Source organism: Indicator indicator, chromosome 4 (genome assembly GCF_027791375.1).
Source record: "Indicator indicator isolate 239-I01 chromosome 4, UM_Iind_1.1, whole genome shotgun sequence".
NCBI lineage: Eukaryota > Metazoa > Chordata > Aves > Piciformes > Indicatoridae > Indicator > Indicator indicator.
Window position 1 is genome coordinate 20,474,119 of NC_072013.1, and position 25,964 is coordinate 20,500,082.

Below are 25,964 nucleotides of genomic sequence, written 5' to 3' on the forward strand. Positions count from 1 at the left end.
CATTTCAATTTGTGTATTTGATTGTCCATAGATTAAAAAGTAATGTTTTTGTACATGGAATTAACACTACTTATTTCCTTTTTTTTTTTTCCCCTTTTAATACAGTAGCAGAAACATTTGTTTCAAAGATAATTTATAAGGTTTTATCAATAGAAACAAGCAAATTGGCAGATTTTTCACATCAGAACAGTGTATAACAGAATGAATATTCAACTGAAGTTGCAAGAAAAATTATGAAAAAGTTAGAGAGACACTAAATCTTAGATATAAACAGCAAATCTAAGAAACCTTAAGGTGCTGCTAATTAACAAAATACACACCAGTTCCTTTCAGAACCTCTTTCAACTATATTAAAAACTCAATTACTAGTTGTTAAAGAAAGGAATCCAACTTGTATTTAACCTAATAAACCAGAAGCATTACACATGAGCAAAGTATATTTCAAAAGATACAAATCAGTGTGATCAATTACACAATACAAATGCTTCCCAAGTCAAAAAAAGTAGATAGGCATTACGTGTTTTACAGGAACTACCATGTTCAACAATCACTTAAATTATACCTGAGAGTAGAAGAAGATTTATCTACTGCAACACTGCTGGAAATGCTGAATGTTTCAACAGTAAGTAGAGATCTGATCGGCAAAAATAAGGGCCTAACAACAAATAGGAAGAAAAAATAAATTAATACTCTGCACTTATTCAGAAGTGCAATTGAAGTCTTATAGACTACCTAGCTAGATCTTCCCAGGCCTAGGCAAGTGCTTATCCTGCTTTAAGTTTCTCTCAGTTTAAGGGATTTCTGTTAGGCACTTTTCCCAAACAAGCCTAAATATTCTTTACAATATGCAGACTCAAAGATTCCTAAAGAATAAATATATAGCTGTAGTGCCACTAAATTACATACACTTGCATTTTATTTACCTGTAATCAAGAGCACAACTCCACAGATGTACATGAAAAGTTGTAATCGTAGCTGGAGGATTATATCCCAGAACAGGCTCATCAGAAATATTCAAAAAATATAAAATCTAAAAATTATAAACATATTATTATAACACTTCAGTATTTGTTAAATATATAGACAACTATGCTTTATAAAAAAGATCTGTAGCATTTATGACAATAACATTAATAGAAGGAAAAGGGAGCAAACAATCTTGGGTGTATTTAAAGCTGCTTACTCAGTATCTCAATATAGAAAAGCATGGAATGCACATTTGGCAAAAAATACAACCGCTGAAGTCCAGCCTCAAAAGTATAGAAAATACCAACCCACAGACATCTAAGTGGCTGCTTGTACAATGCTGCACAATTTTTAAAGCATTTCCTAGTCTCTATTATCTTTCTTTGCAGTTATTATTATAGTGTTAGCATTATCAATTATCTTTCTTTGCTGTTGTCATTATAGTGTTAGCATTATCTTCGTTTGCTCTTCTTGAAATATTGTACGTTGTTAAAGTTACCTTCGAGTTATCTTTACCTTTTGGGGCAGGCAGGAGGGACAGGACAGGGAGTGTGCTCAGAAGCAGAAATATATGCATGTGCTTTGTATATGCTGTTTTTCCTGTGTATTACTCTATGAAATAAACCCCCTTTCCTCCTTTGTAAGAGCTTCCATAGGTCTCTCTCAAATCTATTACACTAAAGAAGGTCTTAAATTCTTCCAAACCTGAGGCATACTATACCAACACTGCTCCCTCTACCTACTTTGGCCAGTTTATTTGTCTCCGCTCCCTTAAAAAAAAAAAAATTCTCCAAATTCCCAAGTGCATTACAGGCAATGGCAACTGAGCAAAAATTCCCAGAGTAAATAAACAACACACCGTAAAGCAGGCTACACAAACAGATAAGAATACCATGCTGAGAAGAAAGTATTGGCACAGCAGAGGCCTAAGTATTGACTTCTGCTCCATTCAGTTATACAGTAAAAAAACGCATATAAAAGTAAACATACCATATGTAGTGGAGGATAAGACTGACTCTCAGGGTTTAGTAATACAGTATGGTGTCAGCACATGTATGTACAGGCAACTCTACTTCTGCTGTGCTAATGGTAATGTCTGATTTCATGCACATTTGCACATAGATTCCAGACCAAGGCTCTCTAGCCTAGTCTGCTCTGCTCTACCTGCATCCACACACATCAGTACCACCCTTCTAATTCAGCAGGCTGTGTTACAAACATGTACATAAACTGCTGCTTACTACTTCCCCAAGGTCGCCTTTTCTATTAATGCTTTTCAAACAATGTAACAGGAAACAGACAAGGGAGAAAAATAACTTGAGGAACGAAGTGAGCAGAAGGGAAACAAAAAAAAATTACAGAAATGCTTTCAGTGCTACAAGTAGCCATGCTTGTTTTGTTTGAGGGTGTTTGGGTTTTTTTATATCAAGGATTATCTAAGTATTTGGATAGCACTGGACTACTGAGATTTTTCCATTTGAACTTTATAAAAAAACAAAACTAAAAAAACCAAACAATGACCCACAAAAGAACCCTGAACTTCCTTGACATGTTGTGGGCGGAGATTTAGGACATGTAACAAATGAATACACAAATAAGACTTTAAGAGCAGTCAGACTACAGTCTGACAGTGGTCTCAAAGTAGACAAGAAAGAATAACATCTTCAAAAACAAAGATAATAAGACTGCCTAACAAAGACTTTTCTTCAAGGTTTAGTTTGATACTTAGAGCAGTTGTCAAAACCAGACTGAAACTGAAGTTATAGTTGAGAAAACTGTTGCAATCTGACCTGTTCATGCCAGCTTAAACCTGAAGGCAGTACTCTGTGCTGTAGGGTGGCTCCTCTTAGTCCAACAGCAACCAGAAACTCCTGTGCAAGAAAGTTGCATGAGTTTGTTTACGTGAAATACATGCAAGTATTTGACATCTAGATTATGAAATTCTTCTGCTCCCAGAATCTCCAAGTGTCTTGAAATGACAAAAACAACTAGGCTGTTTAAAAAAAAATATTGCTTCCTGCTTTTTTGCAATAGGATAATATCTGATGGTGAAAGGAAGGAAAGCTAGTTGTTCATTCATTCTGGGATTCACCAGGAATAACTAGGAGTACCAACACAACGTAGGTATTTCTTATGCTGTTCAAATCAGAGTCAATTGAACCGCCATGACATTGTGCTGGTCTGCAGCTTCCTTCTCTCTTGATAATTCTACCAAGCAGCTTGTCACCAGTCTGCCAGCTAAGAGGTCATGCTTTAGCCAATGAATGCCAATGTCAAAAACAAATGTGCCACATTTATCAGCATGACTCCAAATAGATAAGCAAAGACTGCCTATTAGATGACACTGCTAGTAACCTGTACAGAAACGTTTTATCTTCCTGTATGGCTTTCTCCCTGCACTAGATTAACACTTAAGAAAAAAAACAAGAAAAAGGTCAGCTGGCCAAGAAATGCATTCAGTAATGTGATGTGACCAGCAAAGAGAAGTAAGCTGATACTTAAATATTACAATCCAGCCAAAAGATTCTAACAGAAAATTAGTTTGAGGACGAATGTCTCAGAATTACCTGGTTCATTAACCTATAACCTTTGTAACCCCACATCTAGATGCTTCCATATAAACTGAGATAAGCAATTCAGATAAGCACAAACTCAAAACCACAAACCTTTGTATTGCTTTCTATTTTATCTGATTGTATTTTGACTGCAACCGTCAGCATACTTGGACAATCCACTCCTACACCATCTGAAGTGGTCCTACTGAGACCATCTTCTTCAGAAAAACAAATAGTAGGTTCTAACCAATGGGGACGTATTGTGCTGGGCAGTCGTACTTCAGAGGAAGGGACGACTCCATCTACCAAACCTGAAAAGAGATTTTAGAATTAGTTACCTTGTGCTTCAAAACCATTACTGATGATAAGGATAAGTTAAGGATAGTGCTTTTTATGCTTAATGTCTTTTAAATTTTTTTAAATACCAGTGTTAGTCATGCACGCTGACAATCAAAAACTGTGAAGGGAACATTACAGATGATCCAATATTTAAACCTATGGTTCTTCCTAAAATCCTCAATGTGACTACATGCTTTGTTTCTGTACTTCAACTCGGCCATTTTGTTAGGCAAGTAAAGGACAAACTTCTTACGGGTTACATGAAAAGACAGGAATACATGTCTCCTTTTCATTTTACGAGATGGTGCCAGGTTAACCTCTAAACACACAATAATTAAGCCTTCCATTGAATACTCATGACCTTGACTAACACTGCTTCAGAGATCTGAGGGGATAATGTTAAAAGGTTTAACTACATGAAGGTTACCAGCCATATAAGCTACATGGACAACTTAAATTCTTCACCTGCTGACTAGAATTCATCTACCTAAGAAACAAACAGCAGACACCATTAACTTGTACCTTTTTAATTAAATCACCAGTAACATGTAGAAAGTACATACTCTCATAACCAAGAACAGACTATTCAGCTAATTTGGCAGAGGACCACAATATTCTTGAAGACCTGCAGTTGCCAAGGGAAGTTTGAGCTAAATACAGTTACCATGAAGTTGTACTACTGGAGCATTTGTCTATGAACTACATCTATTGTGCCAAATGACACACTAACAAGGGAAGCATTTCTCCTAAAAGCCATCCCAATCCCATCCTGACCTTGATGATATAAATTGAAGCTGCTAGAATGCAGACAAACGTAGTGTCTGTCCTCAAAGCCTTCGTATTTAGTCACACTGAAAAGCGAGCCACTGTTGAACTCAAACCAGAATTCGCCATATTTTCCTTCAAGTGTGTTTCCATCATCCTGCTAAAAGAAGAAAAAAATGACAAAGTAATTGTTTGCTGCAGTTGAACAGTCTAAATTAGCATAACACTTGCTACTAACAGACTTTCCTTCTTGCGATTAATTATTCCCATATTAAAGAAAGTAAAGAGAATTACTAAAATATTGTGTTCCATTATCGTCTAGTTATGATATAATAGGATGACGATTACAGAATTATTGTTTTAAAACACCCATTTCTTCCAAAAGCAGTACATACAGAATGAAGGGAATTGCTGTACAAACAACACAGTAACTTCTTCCAGGCCCAGTGTCTCACCTTTACATCTGTGAATATTGACACTAACCCATGTGTCACATTTAGCAGAACCGATAGAAAGCTTTGTGAGTTCTTATTCTGAGAGTCAAGCTTTTTCCTTCTGCGTGAACGATAGTTTGGATCAACAGTGGAATAATATTGTAGAGTTTCTTCTTCAGAGCCACTCTCGTCATCTAACATACACAATGAAAAATAGAACTACATCAATAATTCACTGTTTTTTCCACCCAGAATATGATTCAATTTCATACTTATTCTACTTGATTAAACAGTAATCTACTTTTTTTTTTCCCTTGGATTAAGTAAATATTTTCTTACAAGTTTACAAATTGTTTCCACTATCAGCTTCATCGCTTCAGTCAATTAAGATTTTTAATCACTATAGTTCTAAATGCGTTAAGTTTATTACCATAATGAACTGCAGATTTGAACTGACTAAAGCTGTCTTTACTGAAAGTGTTGATGAGCTGGCTGGCCACAGATAGTCCAACACCGTAAGAAAGGTTTTCAAATGTTTCTACAGGAGATGGAGCCGTGGGTTCCCACAACAATAAATCATTGCCGATCCTAGGAAGAAATACAGTCCCATTATACAAAATGTATGACCACATCCCCACTTAATATAGAGTCAGTCAAGTAGTACTTGCTCTGCAGATTTCATATAACAACTTCATAAACCAGCAAACAAAGTTCAAGAGCACAAGAAAGAATAGAGTATTCATGAGTAAAAGCAATAAATTATTTTCCTGTAATGATAGTATGCACATATCAAAGTCTAACATTTGACAGTAACATAAAAGGCCCTATTAGTAGGTGTATATTAGCTCAGTAGGTTTGGGGCGGGGGTGACAAACCCTCTTTTGATCACATCAATTTTCATGCAAAGTTGCAGGAAATACTAGTCCAATTTCAAATGAGTCTGTCTGTCAGGTTAAAGACATTTGGTACAGAAGCATTAAATTAATTGAATGGAAGATTCAGCTGGGCCACTCTGGTAGTGAAAAAGCGCTTCACAAATAAAGTATTACCTATTAGAGGCTAAAATAGAGCAGCATCTCTCCATGTAGCTAATCCATAGCACAATGCCCATTTTTCAGTTGATTTAATTTAGTTGTATTTCTTGCTTTACAGAAACAGAACCAACAAAACTAAAAAAAATAAATGCTGAACACCTATCTGTAGGTTGAGCTAATTTTCTGTAAGTTTTTGTAAGCCTTTGTAAAGCTTAGAAAACTGGATTACGTTTTTTACCCCTGCCTACACCATATCTTATGTTTCAGACTGAGAATCATTGAATAAAGAGGAAAGAATAGAACTGAATGCAGCAGGTTTAGAAGTACAATGAGAGAATTCAGAAAGATTAGAGCAAAATTATACATTTCAAATAGAGACCCAAAGAAAGTATTCACTGAAAGCAAAAGACTATTTAACTTTACCCTTCGTTTACAAAGGGTAAAGCATTTTCATCAACTACTGCTATAGCATCAGTCAGATATATGCCTCAATGGTGCCCCAGAGATTAATTAGGAAAAATACTTATACATCATTTTATGGTCCTACAGAACTACACAAATGTTTGTGCTATAGCTGCTCATTCAACTGTTTTATCAACAACGAATACAGAACTGAAAGTAAAGGTCAAAATAACCAAGTAAAACAATCATCATACTTGCCTATTGTAAAGCTTTTCATAAAAGGTTTTGTTTGGTAATGTTAAGTGTATGTTTGGTAACATGAGTTCCAGTACATAATGAGAATTGCTTATTGTTTTATCCTGAAATTCAGTCATTTCAACTATATCTCCTGGCATCACCATCTGAAAAAAAATACACAAACAAAAACAACAAACCACAAGAAAAACTCTTGAGTTAAAAAACAAACAAAACCCAGCAACAACACAAACCAAAACTAGAAGTCAGAAGATGCATACAAAGTAGTGAGAGAAACTTCTGACTACCATAAGCAGAAAGCAATAATGAAAGAAAATTGCAGTACCTCTTCATTTTCAAACATGACTCTACGAGAAGAAAAAGGAGAAGGCTCTGGTCTTCTAATATCACAGACATCTTTCAAAGAATGAGACCCTCCTTCTTCTTCTTCTTGAAAGTTATTATCACATTCTTCCTCCTCAGCTGCTATCCTTTCCAGAATAGAGTGCACGGCCAGTGGGTTTATTTTCAATACAATCCTGACATTGGAAAAGTTATGCAGCATTAGAGATGCTTAGAATTCCTATATCAATTCACAGTCACACATCCCTTAGCTCTACTAGCTAGACACTGAATAGCTAGCCATTAAGTACACATACACTAAACAGCTCAAAGAACAGGGACTTTGATTATCAGACAATGTATGTTACTAGACAACACAATACCATTAAGAAAAATGCCAAACCAGTAGTCACAAAGGGACAAGGAAAAAGAACCAAAGATTAGCGTCATTCTTTTTCAACTCCATCAGGTGACCACTAGAGACCCAAGAAAAACCTAGCACTCTCCCAAAAATAAGATTTTCATCACTAGCCTATCAACAGCTAGTTAAAAATGCACTACTGTGAGACATAGGTAGTGTACTACACATATGCAGTGTTATAGAAAAATCCGTCATTATAAGAGAAATCCACACTGAAAAACATCCATATCAACATGCTGGCAGAAAGCCTCTACATTTTGTGGTGATTTTTTTTTTTAAATAAAATAAAAATGTGTATGTCGAATATTATGGCAAATCTGAAATTGCCTCTTCAAATATCTTACTATATGCTGCAGCTGTTAAGTCCTTCTGTTCAGTATGGACTGTACAGAGTACTATATTGCCTTAGATGTGGTATAAGCTGCAATAATCCATTCACAATTTAATTATTTTTAACACTGTTACAGCTTTATACCAGTTTATATTAATGCTTAGAGGTAAAATTTAACAGGTTTTTTTTTTGTTTGGTATGCAGTCTTGAATGTCAAAGTAGGACAAAAGGTAGTGACAAAAAAGTTTAAAGTCTCTAATCATGTAGCTTTCACTGGAATTTAATATATTATAGTTTCTGCGTAGGTGAATAAAATCACCTTGTATTACTATAAACGCAGAGGTTCGGCTTTTTTTTTTTGCCTTTTTTTAATAAATCCTTGTTTTCTTTTCAATAGCTACATGGTCTGTCCTTGCAAGTTATTTTAAAGCATTTACCACACAGTTTGCACTACAACTGGAAAAAATAAGAGCGCTTCATAAAAGTCTAAAGAACTTGCACTAAAAAGAAAAAAAAACAAACAAACAAAAAATCCCACAAGCATTGTTTTACCGAGGCCAGTCAAAACTGTCCGATGATGATGTTATATCTCCATCTATTCCACCAGATACTTGAAAAAATTTTATTGGAGCTTCTGCACTATCTTCTTCAAATGAACCTGAATAGAAAAAGATCTTTTAAAAATTAACATAAGAATGACAACTGCTAACTTCAGGTTGCCCAATTCTCACGCTGGAGTCCAACAGGCAAACTTGTCAATGCTCTTACATTATCTTTTCCTTCAAATTAAATATCAATTTTTAGAAACAAAAATGATTTCACATTATCTTCTAGCTACCAGCAGAAAAACAGATGCTTATAATGCATAGATACCTGCATTTACATTACATAGCAGCACTACATTATGTCACAGTCTTAAGAAGTACTCAGAATGACAAATCAGCAGAGAAGGCAACAAATACAAACTAGTCTGTCAAATTTATTACTTTGAAAGATAGTAAAGTATAAAAATGTAATTTTTTTTCAATGATAGCTACTGAAGACATAATTCACTTAATTTCTAGACTAGGCTGGAGATTCCTGATTTCAACAGCTGTACTATCCCCCTACAAATCTATAAAACTTGCCCTAACACAATGATAGATATCCTAGAGATATACCAATTTTGCTTCAGTGTAATGTAAGGGTATAACAGAAAGTAAGAGAAATACTAGCTCAGATCTCAAAAACAAGAATGCAGGCACTACACTTACATACATTATTCTCTCCTCCTAGTAGTATTGACATACGTTGATAGAACACTAAACTGTAGGAGAGATACATGTTCCAAAATTCAGACATCTTACATTAATTCATATGAGGACCTTTGTCTCAACTCCGTATAGAAAGGGATATTTAAATATAACGTTAACATTCTTACCAGTTAGCTCTTTAAAGGTAAGTTCTAATTTAACTTGTTCTGGAGTTGACCCTCCTACAAACTCAGTTTTAAATTCCATATCTGTAAATTCAAGATGAAGAATTTCCTTCTGAAGTGATTTCTTAAACCATGGTCCTCTCTCCTGATCTGAACGTAGGTCAGGTATTGGGAATCGAACAGAGAGATTTAATGCTGGAGCAGTGACTTGAATCGAAATTCTACAGTTTGCAGGAGTATGTGAATCATCCAGAAAAACTTCAGTAAATGCTTTATGCTAAAGAACAAAAGAAAACAATCTACATTAGAGCAAAATAGCACTACAAATTACTATGAGGAAAGCTTTTGATGATTGATATCCAAAAATAAAAAATATTCATGTTTCACGAATACAAAATACACTTATTAGGACCAATTATTATTACTGTTAGGATATTCCTCTACTACTGGTGCTGTTAAGTTTTTTAGCTAGAGACCAAGGTTACTAATTATTAGGAAAATACCCATCTTTGCATTTTTTCCTCTTAAATTAACACCAAACAATGCTCAGCTGCAGTTAGGAAATGCCATGTCTTGCAGACTTATCGGTTTTTAAAATGCTGCTGAAAAGCCAGGAACTATTTTCAGTAACTCATGGCTTCCAAATCCTGGACTAGTGTGTCATTCAAAGCCTCCCCGAGTGTACTTATTGCTTACATACAGCAATAACAAAGAGATATGTTGCTTGCATAGAAAAAAACTCAGAGAATTGCATTAATTCTTCCTTGTGTATTTCAAGAAAAGCCTTCAAGTTTAATGTTACTGTGATTTAAATCCTGCTGACAAGCTGAATGAAGACACACAGCTCCAACTTCTCCTCATCCTCATTACTAGAATGCGATGCGTATATTCCCCATCCTTTCTATTACCTACCCCAAAAGAAGTGGGTAAAGCACAGCAGTGGCAGCTGAGCTGTCTGTGACACCTAAAGATTACAATATAGAAGTGTAATTGTCAGCAACAGTTTATATCAGCTGCTGGAGGCCACAATGGGGCAGATAACTTGTTTAGAGTCCTCTTTTCTGCTCAATTCTGCTTGCTCCATGAAGCTGAGAACTTACAGCCACTTGACAAACTGCTTAATCAAGCATGCAATCACTGAGTCTAAAATCAGTATCTATCTCAGGCTTAGTGCCACTCTGCCTTTCACCTAAAAAAAAAAAAATCAGCAAGTTTATTAATCGATTTCACTCTTACCAGACTTATGTGCTTGTTGTAAGACGCATACATGTGAGATGCCATCATCTCCACTGAAGTTAGTTTCTGTGGTTGAAGTAAGGAATTTAATCTGTCTACAATACTAATATCCAGCTCACAAAACACTGGACTTAACTTTATTTGTAACTCTGCTTTCTGTGGAACAGAACTAAGTCTCCCTTGACTACCCTGAAAAGAAAGAAAAAAGAGCACTAAAATCCTTAAAAACGACATAGTGAAACAAATCATAAGAACTGAGACTTGAGAACTGTTTTACAAGAAAAACATCTGTTAAAATGAACAAAATTAGACAAAGGCTATTACACAGAAATGTGGTGGTTTTCATCTTCCACCTTACCTGAGGTCCTCTACTATCTGAATGCTTATAATGAAGCTGAAGGCATGGCATTGCATGAGAATCACTTCCTTCTTCAGAACGAAATGTCAGCAGCTTTAGAATAAAACAGAGTTAAACATAAGGAGCAAGAACCTGGTACAGGAAAAAATATTTATGACATTTTTACCTAGAACAGACAGTAGGTAACCCTACATTTAAGTCAGTGAACAGAGGCCCAGTCCCACTGCTTACTGAATCTACTTATTCAGACACTTTAATGGATATTTCTGACTATTAAAAGAGATGTAAGAATAATCATCACCCAAAGAAACCTTTGATGCACTCAACTCAATCAGCTAGTTTCAGGAAAACATTTATTCTAACTCCCAAATTATGTTAAGTGTATGTAAAAGAAGTAAACTTGCAAAGTCTGGATACTTGATGCTTTTCCGTCACATATGACGGTAGTCTGGTTCACTATTTGAGCTTGCAACTAAAATAAAAGTTGCATCTTAAAACTGTAACATACCTTAAAAAAATTCTAAAGTTACAACCATTTTAAAATCTAGCATTCTCAGTTACACAACTAACATTTCTATGGAACTCTCTGCACTTTTAACATACCTCTGTATAGTGAGGCTGAACAGAATGAGAGTCAGTAGAAAAAAGGCATTCCAAGAATTCCATATTCCCAATGGATAAATCAGTACTAAAACTTCGAGAGGCAGTCCGTTGTCTTTGCTCATAAGACACTTTGATGCCAGTACCTATAAACCTGAATCATGGAAATTATGAACTAAACTACTTTAAAACAATAAAAATTAACTAAATATACAAATATGTAGGAAAAGATCACTCAGACCCTTTTTAAAAAATATTTGTAAAAAATAAAAATCACTAATTTCTGCAAAAATAACAAAAAATTCTCATTAGAACAAATAGTAGCTTTAGCAACAAAGACAATAGAGTTCACTTATGTTACACATTCAACAATAGTTGGCATAGCAAAATTTCTAAAGAACACTTTAGACACCAAACCTACAGTGCAGTTCAGATAAAGCTGGGACCCTAACATCCTTACATAGGCAATGAAAGAAGTCAGATGCCTCAGGAAGTAAAAATTACATGCATAAAGATACATACAACCTTAATTATTTTATATCATACACTGTACTAGCACAGTAAAAACTTTTAGAAAAAAAAAAAAAAGACTGTTGACTAACTTTATGATTTTGCTCTCACTTGTTCTCTTACTGATATACCATTTTATATAATAAAACCCTAAGATCCTTCAAGCAGAAATCCCTATTTGTAATAGTGATGGTCCTGTAAAACACAGCAATTTCTAATGAAATAATTTACCTAGTGATTCTTGACTCTCTAGATTTCTGTAATAGAACCTGTACCTAGCTGCGCTCATTCACTGCTGACAAGAGCTAGGTTGACTTCAAGAATTTATGCACTTTTCTACTTATTTTCAATTAAAAAATAAATATCAAACCAGTCTCGGAAAATAGATGTCAAAATTCAAGGCTGTTTTGAAATTAACAAAGAAGTCTAATGCAATTAAAACACTTAAGTGACAATTCCTATGGAAGTAAACTTACTTTATTCAAATCCACTTAAAATATATTTTTTGTTAATTATACTTATTAATAAGCAAAGTTATACCTAAGGTGATCATGAGAACAAGCTTCTGCAAATACTTCTCGGAAGGACTGAAAATCTTCTGTTGAAAACTTAACTGGCTCAATCTTTTCTATTCGGGTAAAGAAATCCCGAGCCATTGGTGTCAATGGGTTAAGGTTCAGTGAACTTTCAGGTGGGGGTAAAGGGTCAATATGAAGTACAGACACTGAGAAAGTTCCAACTGCCAGTCTAAAAAGAAGCTCAGGTCTGGATTCATCCACAGAAACAGATCTGGATGGAATAGCTGAAATACAAAATTAAGTTCACATAATTTTTCAGCAATAACATAGCAATGATTTATAAAATCATCTTTGTTTTGATTTTTCAATTCTTTTTACCAAGTTGCTGCATAACAATTAATTTCCATAATTATCTAGGGAGCAATATGAAAAATAACATTTTTTCCTTACATGTCCTTCTTAAGGAAGTCTGGTGAACCATGTTGGCTGTAAGCGAAGAACCTCTTGGAGGTTGTAATTCTTGTTTGTTACGATCAAGAAAATCACCCCAAGTGGGTTGCAGCTAAAACAAAAATATGTATAATCTTAAATTTGACAAATAGATGCCAGACAGTAAATCAAATAATAAATGAACAAAAAGAAAATACATGCATAAAACAGTCAATGGCATTCCATTTCACAGCATATTCTTGTTCATTTTAACAATGTAGATATACTTTCTAATTCTATCACCATCTACATCCACATATTTTTAAAGTTAAAGTTGCTCCCACACAAGCACATATTCTCTTGCTTCTCTCTAAAAAGCAATACTGTTCCCCATGGCTTTCACTAAGGGGGAAAAAAAAAAAAATCAGGAGAGACAGGGATCTACTGCAGAGAGTCCAGCAAAGGCCTACGGGGATTATTGAGACTGGAACATCTCTGCCATGAAGAAAGACTGAGCGAACTGGGGCTCTTTTTAGTGTTCAGAAGAGAAAGCTGAGAGGAGACATTATAAATATCTGAGAGGTGGGTGTCAAGGTGAAATTGATAGTCTCTTTTCAGTGGCGCCCAGTGATAGGACAAGAAGTAGCAGGGGCAAACTAGAACACAGGAGGTTCCAGCTCAACATGAGCAGACACTTCTTTACTATGAGGGTGACTGAGCATTGGAACAGGCTGCCCAGAGAGGTTGTGGAGTCTCCACTGGAGACTTTCAAAACCTGCCTGGATGCATTCCTCTGCAGACTAGGTGATCCTGCTTTGACAACGGGATTAGACGTGATCCCTGGAGGTCCCTTCAAACCTCCAACATCCTTTGGCTCTGATTTGGCATATAATTTCGGAAATACAGCAAGATCAACAGAGTATTTTTTATGTTGCTTGATAAAAAATTTACTAAGAGTACAAAATTGTTGGATTGTCATTGCCTGTGTAGTCTATATAAAAGGAAACTCAGATGTCAAAGATGCAGTTACTAAAAAGAAAATAAATCATAAAGTGTCATATATAAGCTTGAAGGCATTTAAAAAAAAAAAAAAACAACATTCCATTTCCTGTCTTCACAGCCAAACATGTGAGAAACTTCACAATACAATTTCCATAGCGGAAAAGAAATAGCATCAGCTCTAAACATTTTCAATTGTCTAGAATTCTGCAACAGTTCTTGAAATGGTAAAAAATTTCTGCAGCGGTTTCAGACAAAAGTGTTAACTTCAGAAACATTTTAAATGTAGCTAATACTATACCACTGTAGTGCTCAGTGGAGATCCTGCTGGTGTAGTTGTATATGTACTGGTTAAAGACAAGTCCAGATCCATGTTTGGAGGGTCTCCGAGAGGTGGAAGGGAGGAAAGGCTATGAGACATGTCCATTTCAGCCATTGAGAAGAAAACTTCTTCTTCTAATAAAAACCATACACAGCAGAGAGTTATTTTCTAATGAAAATAAAACAACTTTACTTTTAACAGAAACATACTCCTACCGTCAGAAATTATTTTCAAAAATAATATAAAAAAAAAAGTAATATTTGAACAGTTAAATGTTCCATTTTCATATTTAAGTTGGTATGATTTCTACAAAGTTATACACTCCATCTGACAAATCGAAATTCGTATTTTCACATTACGAGCAAACAATGGAGAACTATTCAAATAAAAATGCATCAGGGCAACATAGTATTGCTTTATATTTCATTTACTCAACCACACATTGAAAAGATGCTGTGCTGCTCATGTATTGACCATGTGGCACAGTAACACATTACTGAATAGTTTAAATATTGAATGAAGTCTAGGCTAATACCTGAAGTTTTATTCAACAGTATAATTAATAGCATGCAATTATTCTATATCAAAGATAATTAAATAGGTAACACTGAAGCTTAATGGTCAGTCCATATAATCTTAACAATAGATTATTTATTATCTTTTATACTTGCCACGACTAGAAGGTGTTCTGGCACTCTCTGTCTCATAGAAGCTTTGTTCTGATGATGCTCCTGCAGACAAAGACTCTTTTCTTAAATAACGTTTCAACTCCATCTGAATCCGATACTCATCTTCCTGTTGCATTGGCCTGTTCTTCCTATCTTTATTCGACAATTCCATCCTGCTTAGGCTCTCTGAAGTCGCAAAAAAAAAGAAAAAAAAAAAAGGACAGAAAGTCCACTGTAATTTCCTTGCCAGTACTGCAAAGAAAACTCAAAAATTAACCAGCTGTTTTTGTGTAGGTATATGTATCTGTGTAGATACATACACAGACATTTGTTGTTTATCAGATGTGTATATGCATGCACTTTGTTATTTTGAAGGCTTTACTTAGCTGAAACAGACCCATCTCTCCCTAGCATTCAAGTCTGAAGAAAATGTATTCACATATAATATCAGCATACATTTCTTGGTCAGCTTTAAGGTTTTCTATTAATGAATTACTAAAATACCAGATTTGAAAATGATACACTTGGGAAATGATATAAGGCTTTTCCAGTTACCAAAACCAATTAACAGGTCCACTGTAATAAATATATTGGTATCAATAGAAGTATATTAATCATCTACCTAGGATATTACAAACCTTTTCAAAAAGAAGATTAACTTTCTTTCCTAATATGAAGTGTTGTTACCTTAGGTAGATGGAAGGGTAGGGAACAAACCAAAACACACTCATCCTGTTACTGCAGTAGTAGAAAACACTGCTGTTAATTCCTTAGTAGACACACACAAATGAACTCAATTACTATCTATTCTAAATTTTCTGAGCCTCTCATGAAACAGAAGCAACAAGAACCAAAATTGTTCTGGCCTCCTGATTTTCTCTATATACCATTTCCACATCTCTTGTCTTATTATACAGTCAGTTCTCAAGCCTAATTTGTTACCTAGATCTTCATTTCAAGCATATACAATTTGCAACTGAAGTCAATAAATTGATAGTCTTACTCATAGCAGATACAAAACATTGTTAATATCAGATAGAAATTAATAATAATCTACCACCACTTTTCCCCCACCCCCATTGTGGAAAACTTGTTTTATCTTGCAAAGTCTACTTTTCATTCACTGTAACACATATATAATATCCACAGAATGTTCACTTGCCTGGTCCAGCAATAGCTGCTACCATGTCCAGTAGAAGATGCACCTGCCTCGGTGACAGAAATAGATGTAGAGAGTCTATTTGTCCATCTACATCCAACTAAAAAAACCAAAAAAAACAACAAAACAACACTTAAGGAAGTCTTCATAAGTCTTGAATCAACTATTTTTTAATAGGTGTTGATGCTGTAAAAGATGCAGACATTCCAGCAGTATCTTCATCTCCTACACAACAACAACTACAAATTTAAGGGTGTATTGCTCTCAGTCTGTAGCTTGGCAGCATAAATGCCAGATGTGTCACTGACAATATAAAGTTAGTATTATGTGCCGATTACAAAATACCGAAGGCAGCTTCTGGACTTCTCTTTCCTCATAAGGAGTGGGATATTTATATAAGTCTAATTCGTTAAAAAAAAAAAAAAAAAAAGAAAAAAGCTTTATTTTAAACTGCTTTGCTTCCTGTATCTCTATGTAGAAATAAGGTAAAATGTTATTTTAATAATATCCTATTTAAGTGTTACTAGTTATTACTAAAAATTTTAATATAAAAATTTAGAAGTAGAAATGTTCATGTTAGTTTTGAAATGCTGCAACTTAATTAACCATTTTGAGGTAATTGTTGAAATAAATTATACACTTTTAAAACCAAAAGTGATTTTAATCTACCAGGTAAACATTCCACTCATATGTAGGCAAAGTAACAGGGATACAAAAAAAAAAAAAAAAATCCCAAAACAAACAAACAACAACAAACATACAAATGAATAGCAGGAGGAGTTCATGAAAACAACAAAACTAAGGAGATTCTATCCCCTCGAGAATCTCACAATTTTGTATGCAGTACAAAAACATAAAATCCTACATAATTACATGACTAACCTTAGCTCCAGGAAGTACTTCATTTTGCTTTAAAGTCAGACTCAATTCCATTCTACCAATGAGCTTACTGATCTGTACAGGGTCAGAAGGAGTAATTTCTGGCAAGCTTCTTGTTAATTGTGGATGTGGCTCATAAATGATTTTTGGATTCCAGCTAGGTGAAAGCTTTGGTTCAGTTGCCTTAAAACATTACAGTGAACAGAGTAAGAACGTACCCTACTTCTTACCAAAAACCCCAAACCAACCACCACCACCACCACCAAAAAGCCCCAAGCATTTCAAAGTTTATCACACAAATTATCATTCACACAAATACGAATCTGACAACAGCATTAAAGAAACCAACAAGCTATTGATAACTGCGTAAGAAGACACGTAAAGTGTGAAACGTTAGGACTTAGTAAAAAAAAGTGCAGCAAGTTTCCACAATATAGTGAATTGTAGAGGACATCTACACAATACAGTTGCAACCAGATTCCAGTACAACACATTCCAAATTTTACTCAGTCCTAGAGTCCACGTGTTTTTCCCTCCTCAAATCAGGAAGCGATTATGAAACTTAGCAAGCACAGATTCAAGTAAAATTTCAAATCCTATATCCTTCAGAATGAATCTAATACATCAGTGTAACCTTTTGTATCCTTCATCAATTTACATTCTTATAGAAGGAATTCAATTTTACCAGCTGTGTAGCTGAACACACTGGGGAGGACTTTGCTGACGCAGGAAACTCATCCCAGAAAAGAGAGACACCTGAGAGCTGCAGTAACTTGTGAGCAAAAGCTGTGGGCTGATGTACATTAATGCCAGAGCACTCATCTGCCGTTTCATCACAATACATAGTTCTGGGAGACAAAAGAAGAAAATAAAGATAGCAAATGCAGGAAAACTGTTACCTTTTTTGTGCCATTAAGCCTCTAAGCATACATGTTCTCTCTCTTCATATTACTTATAATGCTACTGACCATCGTGAAAAGAGGAACCACCACTTTCCAGGTATGAGTTTTTCCTCAGGACATCACAGAATAATTGTGACATGCTTCCAGTGTGAATGGATCTTAGGATATATACCTGGTACTTCTGTCTAATCTGATTACAAAGTGAAAGAATCTGCCCAGCATGTCTCTATTTATTTCCATTAAGACACACATAAAATTCAGATTCTGAAGCAGAAATTAAAAAAACTCTGCCATCCAGTGTTTTTCTGTAATACTTGAAAGTACCATTCTGTCAAAATCGAAAAATTCAAAAGTGAAAAATTTCTGTGAAATTAGATTTCTTACACTGTAATACTGAGAAAGATGACCATACCAGTAAACTTGTGTCTCTATATAATAGAATTTACAAGGAAAAATCTGCCTACTTTTCTTTAAATAACATCAATAAAAACATCAAAATAATATCCTATTTAAGTTTGTTTTGATCGAGTTTTTGAAGTACAGGAAAGGAGTAGTTCTGGGAATGGACGTCCTTTCATAAGGACAGTAATTATTGCTCTGCTGACATCTCTCCTGAACTGAACATTAAAACCTGAAGTTCGTAAGTTTTTAAAACCAAATATATTTCATTAGCATTTCTCAGTAAGAACTGGTTTTATTTAGTATTTCAATACATGCCAATAAAGTATGATTACACTACCCCATTATGTCAAATAATACATACTTCAAGAACATGTACAGCATTTGAGTTCAAAGTAACTACATGTGAGCTCCTCTGAAAGCTCACAGAGGACCTAAAAATCATATAGTTTATTTTATTTTCAGGGCCATAGCTCTCTTTATGAAACTATTTAAAGGGTCAGTTCCTTTTGTCTATCGAAATGATAGCCTGATTTGCCAACAATATCTACTTACTGTTGGAACACCTGAGAAACAGTATACATTAATTGTGGAAGCAGTCATTAACTTTGGAAAATACGGAACTCAAATTTGATGGTTAAATATCTTTAGTTTAAATATCTTAAGTGGAAGCTGAGTAGAGAAAATGCTCCATGTTAGATGCTCAAGAGCTAGTATACTGAATACTAAGAATGCTTGTCCATGGGTAAAGCATGTTGTACAGAACTAGCAAAAACTGCCCCAGGGAAAACAATTTTAAAAAATACAGATTCTTTTTTTTTAATTAAATCTTTACCTTTCAATTCTGATTTCAAGTGCAGTTCCACTTTTGGAGTTTTCTGGCACATGTTCTATCCGCAAAACCGTACCTAAAAAGGTAACTTTCACTCTTCTTAGAACTTAAATGAGAAAACAGAAAGATCTCACACAAGTATTTATGTTACTCAACAATGACTTCTACAGCCAATTTTAAATGGCCTTTCATTTGTTTAACTTCTCAGTATTTATTTCAGTGGAAATAATTTAACTAGGCATCAAGTGACAATGTAAACTCTTATTAAATGTCCAATATGTATATCTATACCTTTAACGCATGGATGTTTGCACAGGTCACAATTTAAGTTGTTCTGTGTCTCAGAGTGGATGACCCTTGAAGAAGGTACCTGCTTCATTGTGCACCATGTCGAACTCTTAAGCATTACTACAGTACCATGTTACTTTGGCTGAATATTTCTATTTCTAGATCTGACTTTAAGCATTTCCCTTTGCTCAGACATTTCAGCACTAGGTTCTCCACTTCGTAACATGGTACTAAAGCCTTAGTTTCTTTCATGTGAAAAAACCCTACCACAAACACCAGTTTCTAGGGTATTTCTAACAACACTGTGCTGTTATTGAGATACATACGCAAAAACACCTGAAGAAACGTCCTCTGTTTCTCCCTTGACAACATCACTACTAAGTCTTAAGTTTGTGTGATTAAAATGACAGGTCTAAAACTAAGGCATCTCAACAGTCACTCCAGCGTAATTTAGCTGGATTTTTTTCTGGTGTCAACAAGGACCAATTTTCCCTGAAGTAGGGTTCATTCTATCCACAAATAAACACATATTTTAGTAAGTAAATAGGCTTTCTTCTAAACCAGGATTAATTGTCCTGTCTTCTTGTTTAAAATATATGAGCAATGCTAATAAGTAAAATTCTGTGATGCCGATGAGATGCCATTTTGTAAAATTGAGACACAACATGAACCGATTTAATCTCGGATATTCATTCATATCTCAATAATTAAGTCATACCTGTTTCAATAGTTTCTGCAAATTTCTCAAGTCCTTCAAAAGGCTGGGACCCTTCTCCTTGTTCATCTGTCAATTTTTGACTAAGACACTCTTTTGCAAGCTGCATACTACTAGTCATAAAACTTGACCAATACATAGGCTCAGACCCAGATGCTGTGAAGTAAAAGAAGTCTTAATAAATTTGATTGAACATTTTTGAAGAATAAAGACAAAACGAAATAATACTTTTGCCAGATCCAGAAAGGTTTCAACATCTTAGTAAGAAGCCATCCTTAAAAAAAAAGTTTAGCTACAATCTCTCTTTACGCATTTTACTACTTTAAAGGTACTTGATCTATTTAGACTGCATTGCTAAGATTCTAGTACTTGAAAACTCAATATAAGCAAGACGAAACCAAGATTTAGTGTAACCAATCTTCAGCACTACTTTGAGGTGAACAACTTCTGAAGTACATATTGATATGATTTTCCAGGCATAATTGGCAAAACGAAATCAAGGAAATAACTCTTTTTTAAAAAATAATTATTTTAAGGTTTTGTATTCTATTTGAAACATATCACTGATAGAAAAAGACTGAAAAAAGTAAATTCTTACATATTAGCATAGAAGAACAAATTTTAAATGTCTAACATAGACCTGATGTAATAAATAGAACGTAAGATCAGAGCACAGCATGTATTAAGCTGAGCAAGTTTTTTAGCAGCCAGATTGAGCTGTCAGTGCACTTCTATCAGCTAACACAAAATCCCTTATGAGCACATAGTGTAATTTTGAAAAATTAATCAGGTTCAACTATAACACTCTAGTATGGGAAAACAAAAGTAAACCTAGCACAAATACAAACAAGTTAAACAAGCAAAACATTCCAATTCAGCATTCTGGTCTGAAAACATCCATGTGGTTACAGATGTATGATAAAACCAGCACAGTGAGATTTTCCTACTGCATTAAATGCGAAACAGTAGATGTATCACTGTGCATCAAAGAACCAAACAGATGCAAGTGAATAAAAAAAGCTGCTTCCTAAATACAACAATTCTTTCAAAGCAATAATCTTACATCAGAAATTAAGATAGTAAGATAATATGCAATGCAGAGTACATATAAGCAAGTTACTTAAGGTAACTTGTAAAAGGTGGGAAATAGGGCTTATGCATTTCTTCTCTTCTTCATGATGCCTTTAAAGAAATATTTTCTTCCATTTTCTCTGCTCTATAAAAAGGAAAACAAATTAAAACCCTTCAGACATTCAGTCAAAATCTTCCACACACTAAAATGCACTAACTGTCCCCCACACAATACATTTTAACAGATTTTAATGGAGGTTTGATAGTGAAAATTTGTCACCAGGACAGTCTAAACTAGGTAAGTTAGATTCATATGGATACTAGAAAAAGTCAAGCTAGAAAAGCTCAGACAATCCACTTGGCATTATAATCAGAGGTAGTGTATTTAGAGTACTTAAAAGTCATTATTTCAGACTGTGATAACAATTGATTTTATTAGTTGCTCTCCAACTATTCAAGATGCATCTTTTACCCTAAAGTTGCTGAAGAAAGTCAGAACCTCATTGTAACCTCCCCTCATAGCCTTACATTATTGTGTTATCTTACTTCCACATAACAGCTAGCTACTAGTGCTGACTAACAGCATCTGTCATAATACATGAAAAAACCTAACAAACCTTCTTCCCACACAGTAGTCTCTTCATTTCAGTATGTGAAACAGATTGGGAGATACAGCAGCAGGAACATGATAAACATTTCAAGTTAACAGAGAAACAACCAATGGAAAAACACTTGCCAACCAACTGACAAACAATTGACAGTTTCTTATTTTATTACATCCTCTAATATTAATGTATGCAAATTAAATGGCGCTTTACGTAAGGCTAAGAACCGATTAAAAGAAATGTAGCTTTCAGCCTCCGAAAAACTGTAAAGAGTCTCCCTTTTGAAAATTAAAGCATAAGCATACCAAGCCTTGGTCTGGGCCTGAAGACCAGCTCTAATCCTTTTACTTCTAATGCACAGTTGTCCTGTAGCAACGAGCCCCATGGAACAGACAAAGAAATTGATTGGATAAATCCATCTGTGACTTCCAAAGGTGCATCTGCAGATTCCAGGATCTCATTAAGACACTAGAAGAAGAGAATAAAATTTTTAAAAAGAAAAAACAAAAACAAAAACAAACAAAAAACCCACGACAAAACCACATGTCCATAATTTTCTGTATAACAACTAAAACATACTGAGGCTATTAAAAAATAATTATACTCAGATCTATAACTATTTATTAACTATATTCAGACAAACTGGCTGCTTTCAAGTATTTTGATTCCATTGTAATTTGTTTCACATTAATTACTTCGCTTTCAGCATAATACAGATTTTCTGTGGTAGCTGTATAACCTGAATTTTTTACACTAGCAGAAAAAAAAAATCTGCTGGTTTACTGTTATAAATACTACAGTACTGACATGAGCTAATCAACAGCATTACTTGAACAAAACTGAGAACAGGCTGAAATGAAAACTGCAAAAAGTAGCTGGTTGCTGTGGCAAAAGTACTTCACTAGCATGCAGTTTCAATGTACTGTTCATTTTACATTTCTATGTGACATGGGAAGAATGGAACCAAATAATCATCTCTTGATCTATAACATATTTGATGCTCCTAAGTAATATTTTAGTATGCTCAATATTCAGCACTAATTTGAAAGCTGAAGCTTTCAGTGGACAGACCAATATTCTACAGCTACTGTCGTGTTAATCCAGTCTTTTATAATGACATTATAAACAAAACTACAGTCAGGCAGACCTCAGTATCATATAGAATAAGAAAAACTGATAAGAAAACTAAACATTGGCTCTGAAGAAGTTAGGATTTTGAATTAAAAGACTCACTTGTTCCACTATATAGGTTTCACCACTTCCATGTAGAAAAAGCATATTGTTTACATTTATGTTTAAAAAAATGCAAATCGCTGTTTGTTAAAACTGAAGTTATTGAATAAGCACTACCTAGGCTGCTTTAATGAAAGAAAAAAAACTCACAATCTAAATCACACAACAAATTCAGTAAGTGCAACTTCCTAATATATACAATATTCTAGGAAAAACCATAGTTGAAATATTAGGTCATCATCTTCAGCTGGCAAAAAAAAGTGCTGACCTTCCTGTGTTCAACAGGGCCACAGATTTTTACCCAAGAAAAGGCATAGATTCAACATCAAAATTTGGGGATTTTTTAAATTAAAAAAATTAAATTTTGCTTTCAATTTTCATTATATTTAAAGTATTATTCTAATATATAGTATAATTTTGAAATAAATATGTACAGAGTTTTCAGAAAATGACATTTTTTCATTTTTCAGTCTCCAGGTGTAATGTTACCATTATGTTAACTGGTTGCTCTCCTCATGCTCTAAACTTTGCTTTTAGAATTTTGTTTGCTTGCATGTTCAGCTTTTCTAGTTTCTGTTCCAAAGTCCACCCAAGTAGTATAAAGACACCCATTTTTGAATAAACAAAACCAGAAACAGGTCTTCCAGAAAATTACTTAAGAACCAAATCAACTAAGATTCAGTGACATTAAAACTTTACTTTGAACTTAATGTAAGAATTATATAGGTGCTAATAGTGTAAAATAAGACAAAAACAATTTTTTGGCATGAAAATGATATTTGAAAATATCACAGATTCATCCAAAGTACTTCAACCTTTACAAAATAATTGGCTATAGCAGGAAGTAAGCTAGTTACCATATTTTGAATAAATCTGACTCCGATGACTTTTTTGCTAGTAACATACCAGGCAATAAAATGAGTGTATTTTATAAATTTACTAAGGAACGCACTATTTCAAAATAATACCTAAAAGCAAAAGTATATTTATAGCTAAATTACTTCATAAACAAGTCAACTGTTCCTAGAAATCAGCAATTAGAGAATTCCAAGTGAAATTCTAAATCTGAAGGACAGTCTTCACATTGAGACTTGATGTCATGTTAATGGCTGGAAGTCTCCAAGCAGAAATCACAGTAATGTTAGTAGCGGAAGTACCATTCGATGTGTATTCAACCACAAACACCATGGGTTACATTTTGATTTTTCTAAACAGCTTAGGTCCCAAGAGGCAAAGAAGTTGCACTGAGAGCCCAGGTATTCCTATGTATCTCCACACTGTAAAAGTGTACAATGTTGGCTAAGATATTTACAATGTTAAAATGAACAGAGGTATCCACAAAAATTGATAAGGTAACATGTAAAAACACAGTCCTCCTGGAGATCCATTAGAAATAAGCTTACAATGACTAGGGAGCCAAAAAGAGCTGTAGCTCTTCCCCGGCATCTGTTTTTGCAATCTGCAGTACATGAGAAAGTCACGTGCAGAGAACCTCAAACATATCACTGTTTACTAGAGAAAAAGAAAAACGCTAATCTACAAATGGATAGGATAACATAAGCATTACTGTATATACAGTTAACCACTATGTATACACAATCAATTGATCTTTTAGTACTGGTCCATAACACTTGCAGTTTCAAAGTATTTACACTTTAAACAGTGTCACTTTGACTTAGCGAAGAGTGCTGCCATACCCGCTAGAGGGCGCATGAATTCAGTTAAAGCGAGGCAGTCTCACTGCCTGCCACAGAAAGCAAGCTACTGGCACAGCCAGAAAAGAACACAAACAAGCAAACAATCGCACACTAAAACACTGGTAATACTGAGCATTTCTGCAAATGTCAGTCTTCTGCCACTTTCAAACATTTTCACACAAACACGTGAAAAAGCATTATTTAGAAACATCATATATTCACAAGTATTTATAAATGTACCCAGCATGGCCTAATAACAGAGCATAATACAATGAAAATGTGCTTTGAAAGCACTAAGCTTTTCTTCCTAGTTCATCACCTGCACTAGCCTGGAAGTCAATGACTGAAGCACAGAACTGCTTAAGGCTTCTCATGTCAGCAGCTTGACTTAGCAGGCGGAACTGAATTCTGCCTTCAGTAACACTGGCAATTAACCCAACTTACGAAATACTACAAACACAAACCTTTGGATTACTGCAGTAGGCTGGAAATATACATACGTGTGTACACAGACACACCCACGCACATAGAACATACACAGAAACATACATGATAGGACTGGAAAAAAAACCCTTCAACTGGTGCAAAGCATCACAGAGCCCACCTGCTAAGCAAATTCCAGCTATAAACAGCTTCCCTGTTGTCAACAAGTACTTCCACAGCTGCAAGACTAATTTTGCAAGATCTGCATGTACTGAGCTTAACATAACACTGTCGATTAAGAACCAAGATGCCCCCACGATGATGACAAAACATAGGCAGAAGAGAGATTACTTTACGTTTTTATCATCTGTAGTAGTAGTCAGCATACACACTGCTCAGTAACTACTGCAGCAGTTACTAGCAGTTTGGACTATGTTAGCTCCTTCTCCCTGAAATATCAGCAGCTAATGCCTTCGGGTTTTGTTTCCTTCCTCGCAAATAACAAAGTGTGGATAGAAAAATATAATTAATACCTGGATTATTTTATTATGTTAGCATATCAGAGATGAGTTCCCTGGATGAAATGCTAATTATGCCTGTAACTTTTTATATAAAGGAGGCTGGGTATTGAAAATAAGTGGGTGGTAGCCGGAGGCAAGGAATCAGCTGGTCCCTCAGACGCAACAGAAACCGAGGGGTGCAGCGCCAGCATCTCTTACCCATTTATCCAGAGGGACCTGCGTCAAGGAGCCTGTGCCCTGGTAGAGATCCAGGCTGAGCTGCTCCAGGCTGAGCTTCTCCTGTAAGAAGTGGCCCAGATACCTCTGCAGCAGGTACCTGCAGGCCCTCTTCTTGATGGATTCCGAGAAAGGCCACGGCAT

At 34.9% G+C, this 25,964-nt stretch overlaps 1 protein-coding gene across 1 annotated transcript in view; it reads right to left on the reverse strand.

Moving 5' to 3' along the window:
• The window catches only part of ATG2B (autophagy related 2B), a 41,433-nt gene extending 15,469 nt beyond the window's left edge, over positions 1-25,964 (reverse strand). Inside the window, exons 1-25 of the mRNA XM_054400611.1 lie at positions 25,803-25,964; positions 22,036-22,198; positions 20,058-20,210; positions 19,055-19,157; positions 17,604-17,766; positions 16,922-17,101; positions 16,039-16,139; positions 14,884-15,062; positions 14,192-14,346; positions 12,913-13,024; positions 12,485-12,746; positions 11,438-11,588; positions 10,835-10,927; positions 10,477-10,665; positions 9,244-9,517; positions 8,376-8,481; positions 7,076-7,268; positions 6,754-6,896; positions 5,490-5,647; positions 5,081-5,253; positions 4,635-4,785; positions 3,633-3,832; positions 2,757-2,837; positions 924-1,030; positions 563-655 (exon numbers count right to left, since the gene is read on the reverse strand). Coding sequence (XP_054256586.1) covers positions 563-655; positions 924-1,030; positions 2,757-2,837; positions 3,633-3,832; positions 4,635-4,785; positions 5,081-5,253; positions 5,490-5,647; positions 6,754-6,896; positions 7,076-7,268; positions 8,376-8,481; positions 9,244-9,517; positions 10,477-10,665; positions 10,835-10,927; positions 11,438-11,588; positions 12,485-12,746; positions 12,913-13,024; positions 14,192-14,346; positions 14,884-15,062; positions 16,039-16,139; positions 16,922-17,101; positions 17,604-17,766; positions 19,055-19,157; positions 20,058-20,210; positions 22,036-22,198; positions 25,803-25,964 — 3,845 coding nt within the window. The remainder of the gene's footprint in view (positions 1-562; positions 656-923; positions 1,031-2,756; positions 2,838-3,632; positions 3,833-4,634; positions 4,786-5,080; positions 5,254-5,489; positions 5,648-6,753; positions 6,897-7,075; positions 7,269-8,375; positions 8,482-9,243; positions 9,518-10,476; positions 10,666-10,834; positions 10,928-11,437; positions 11,589-12,484; positions 12,747-12,912; positions 13,025-14,191; positions 14,347-14,883; positions 15,063-16,038; positions 16,140-16,921; positions 17,102-17,603; positions 17,767-19,054; positions 19,158-20,057; positions 20,211-22,035; positions 22,199-25,802) is intronic.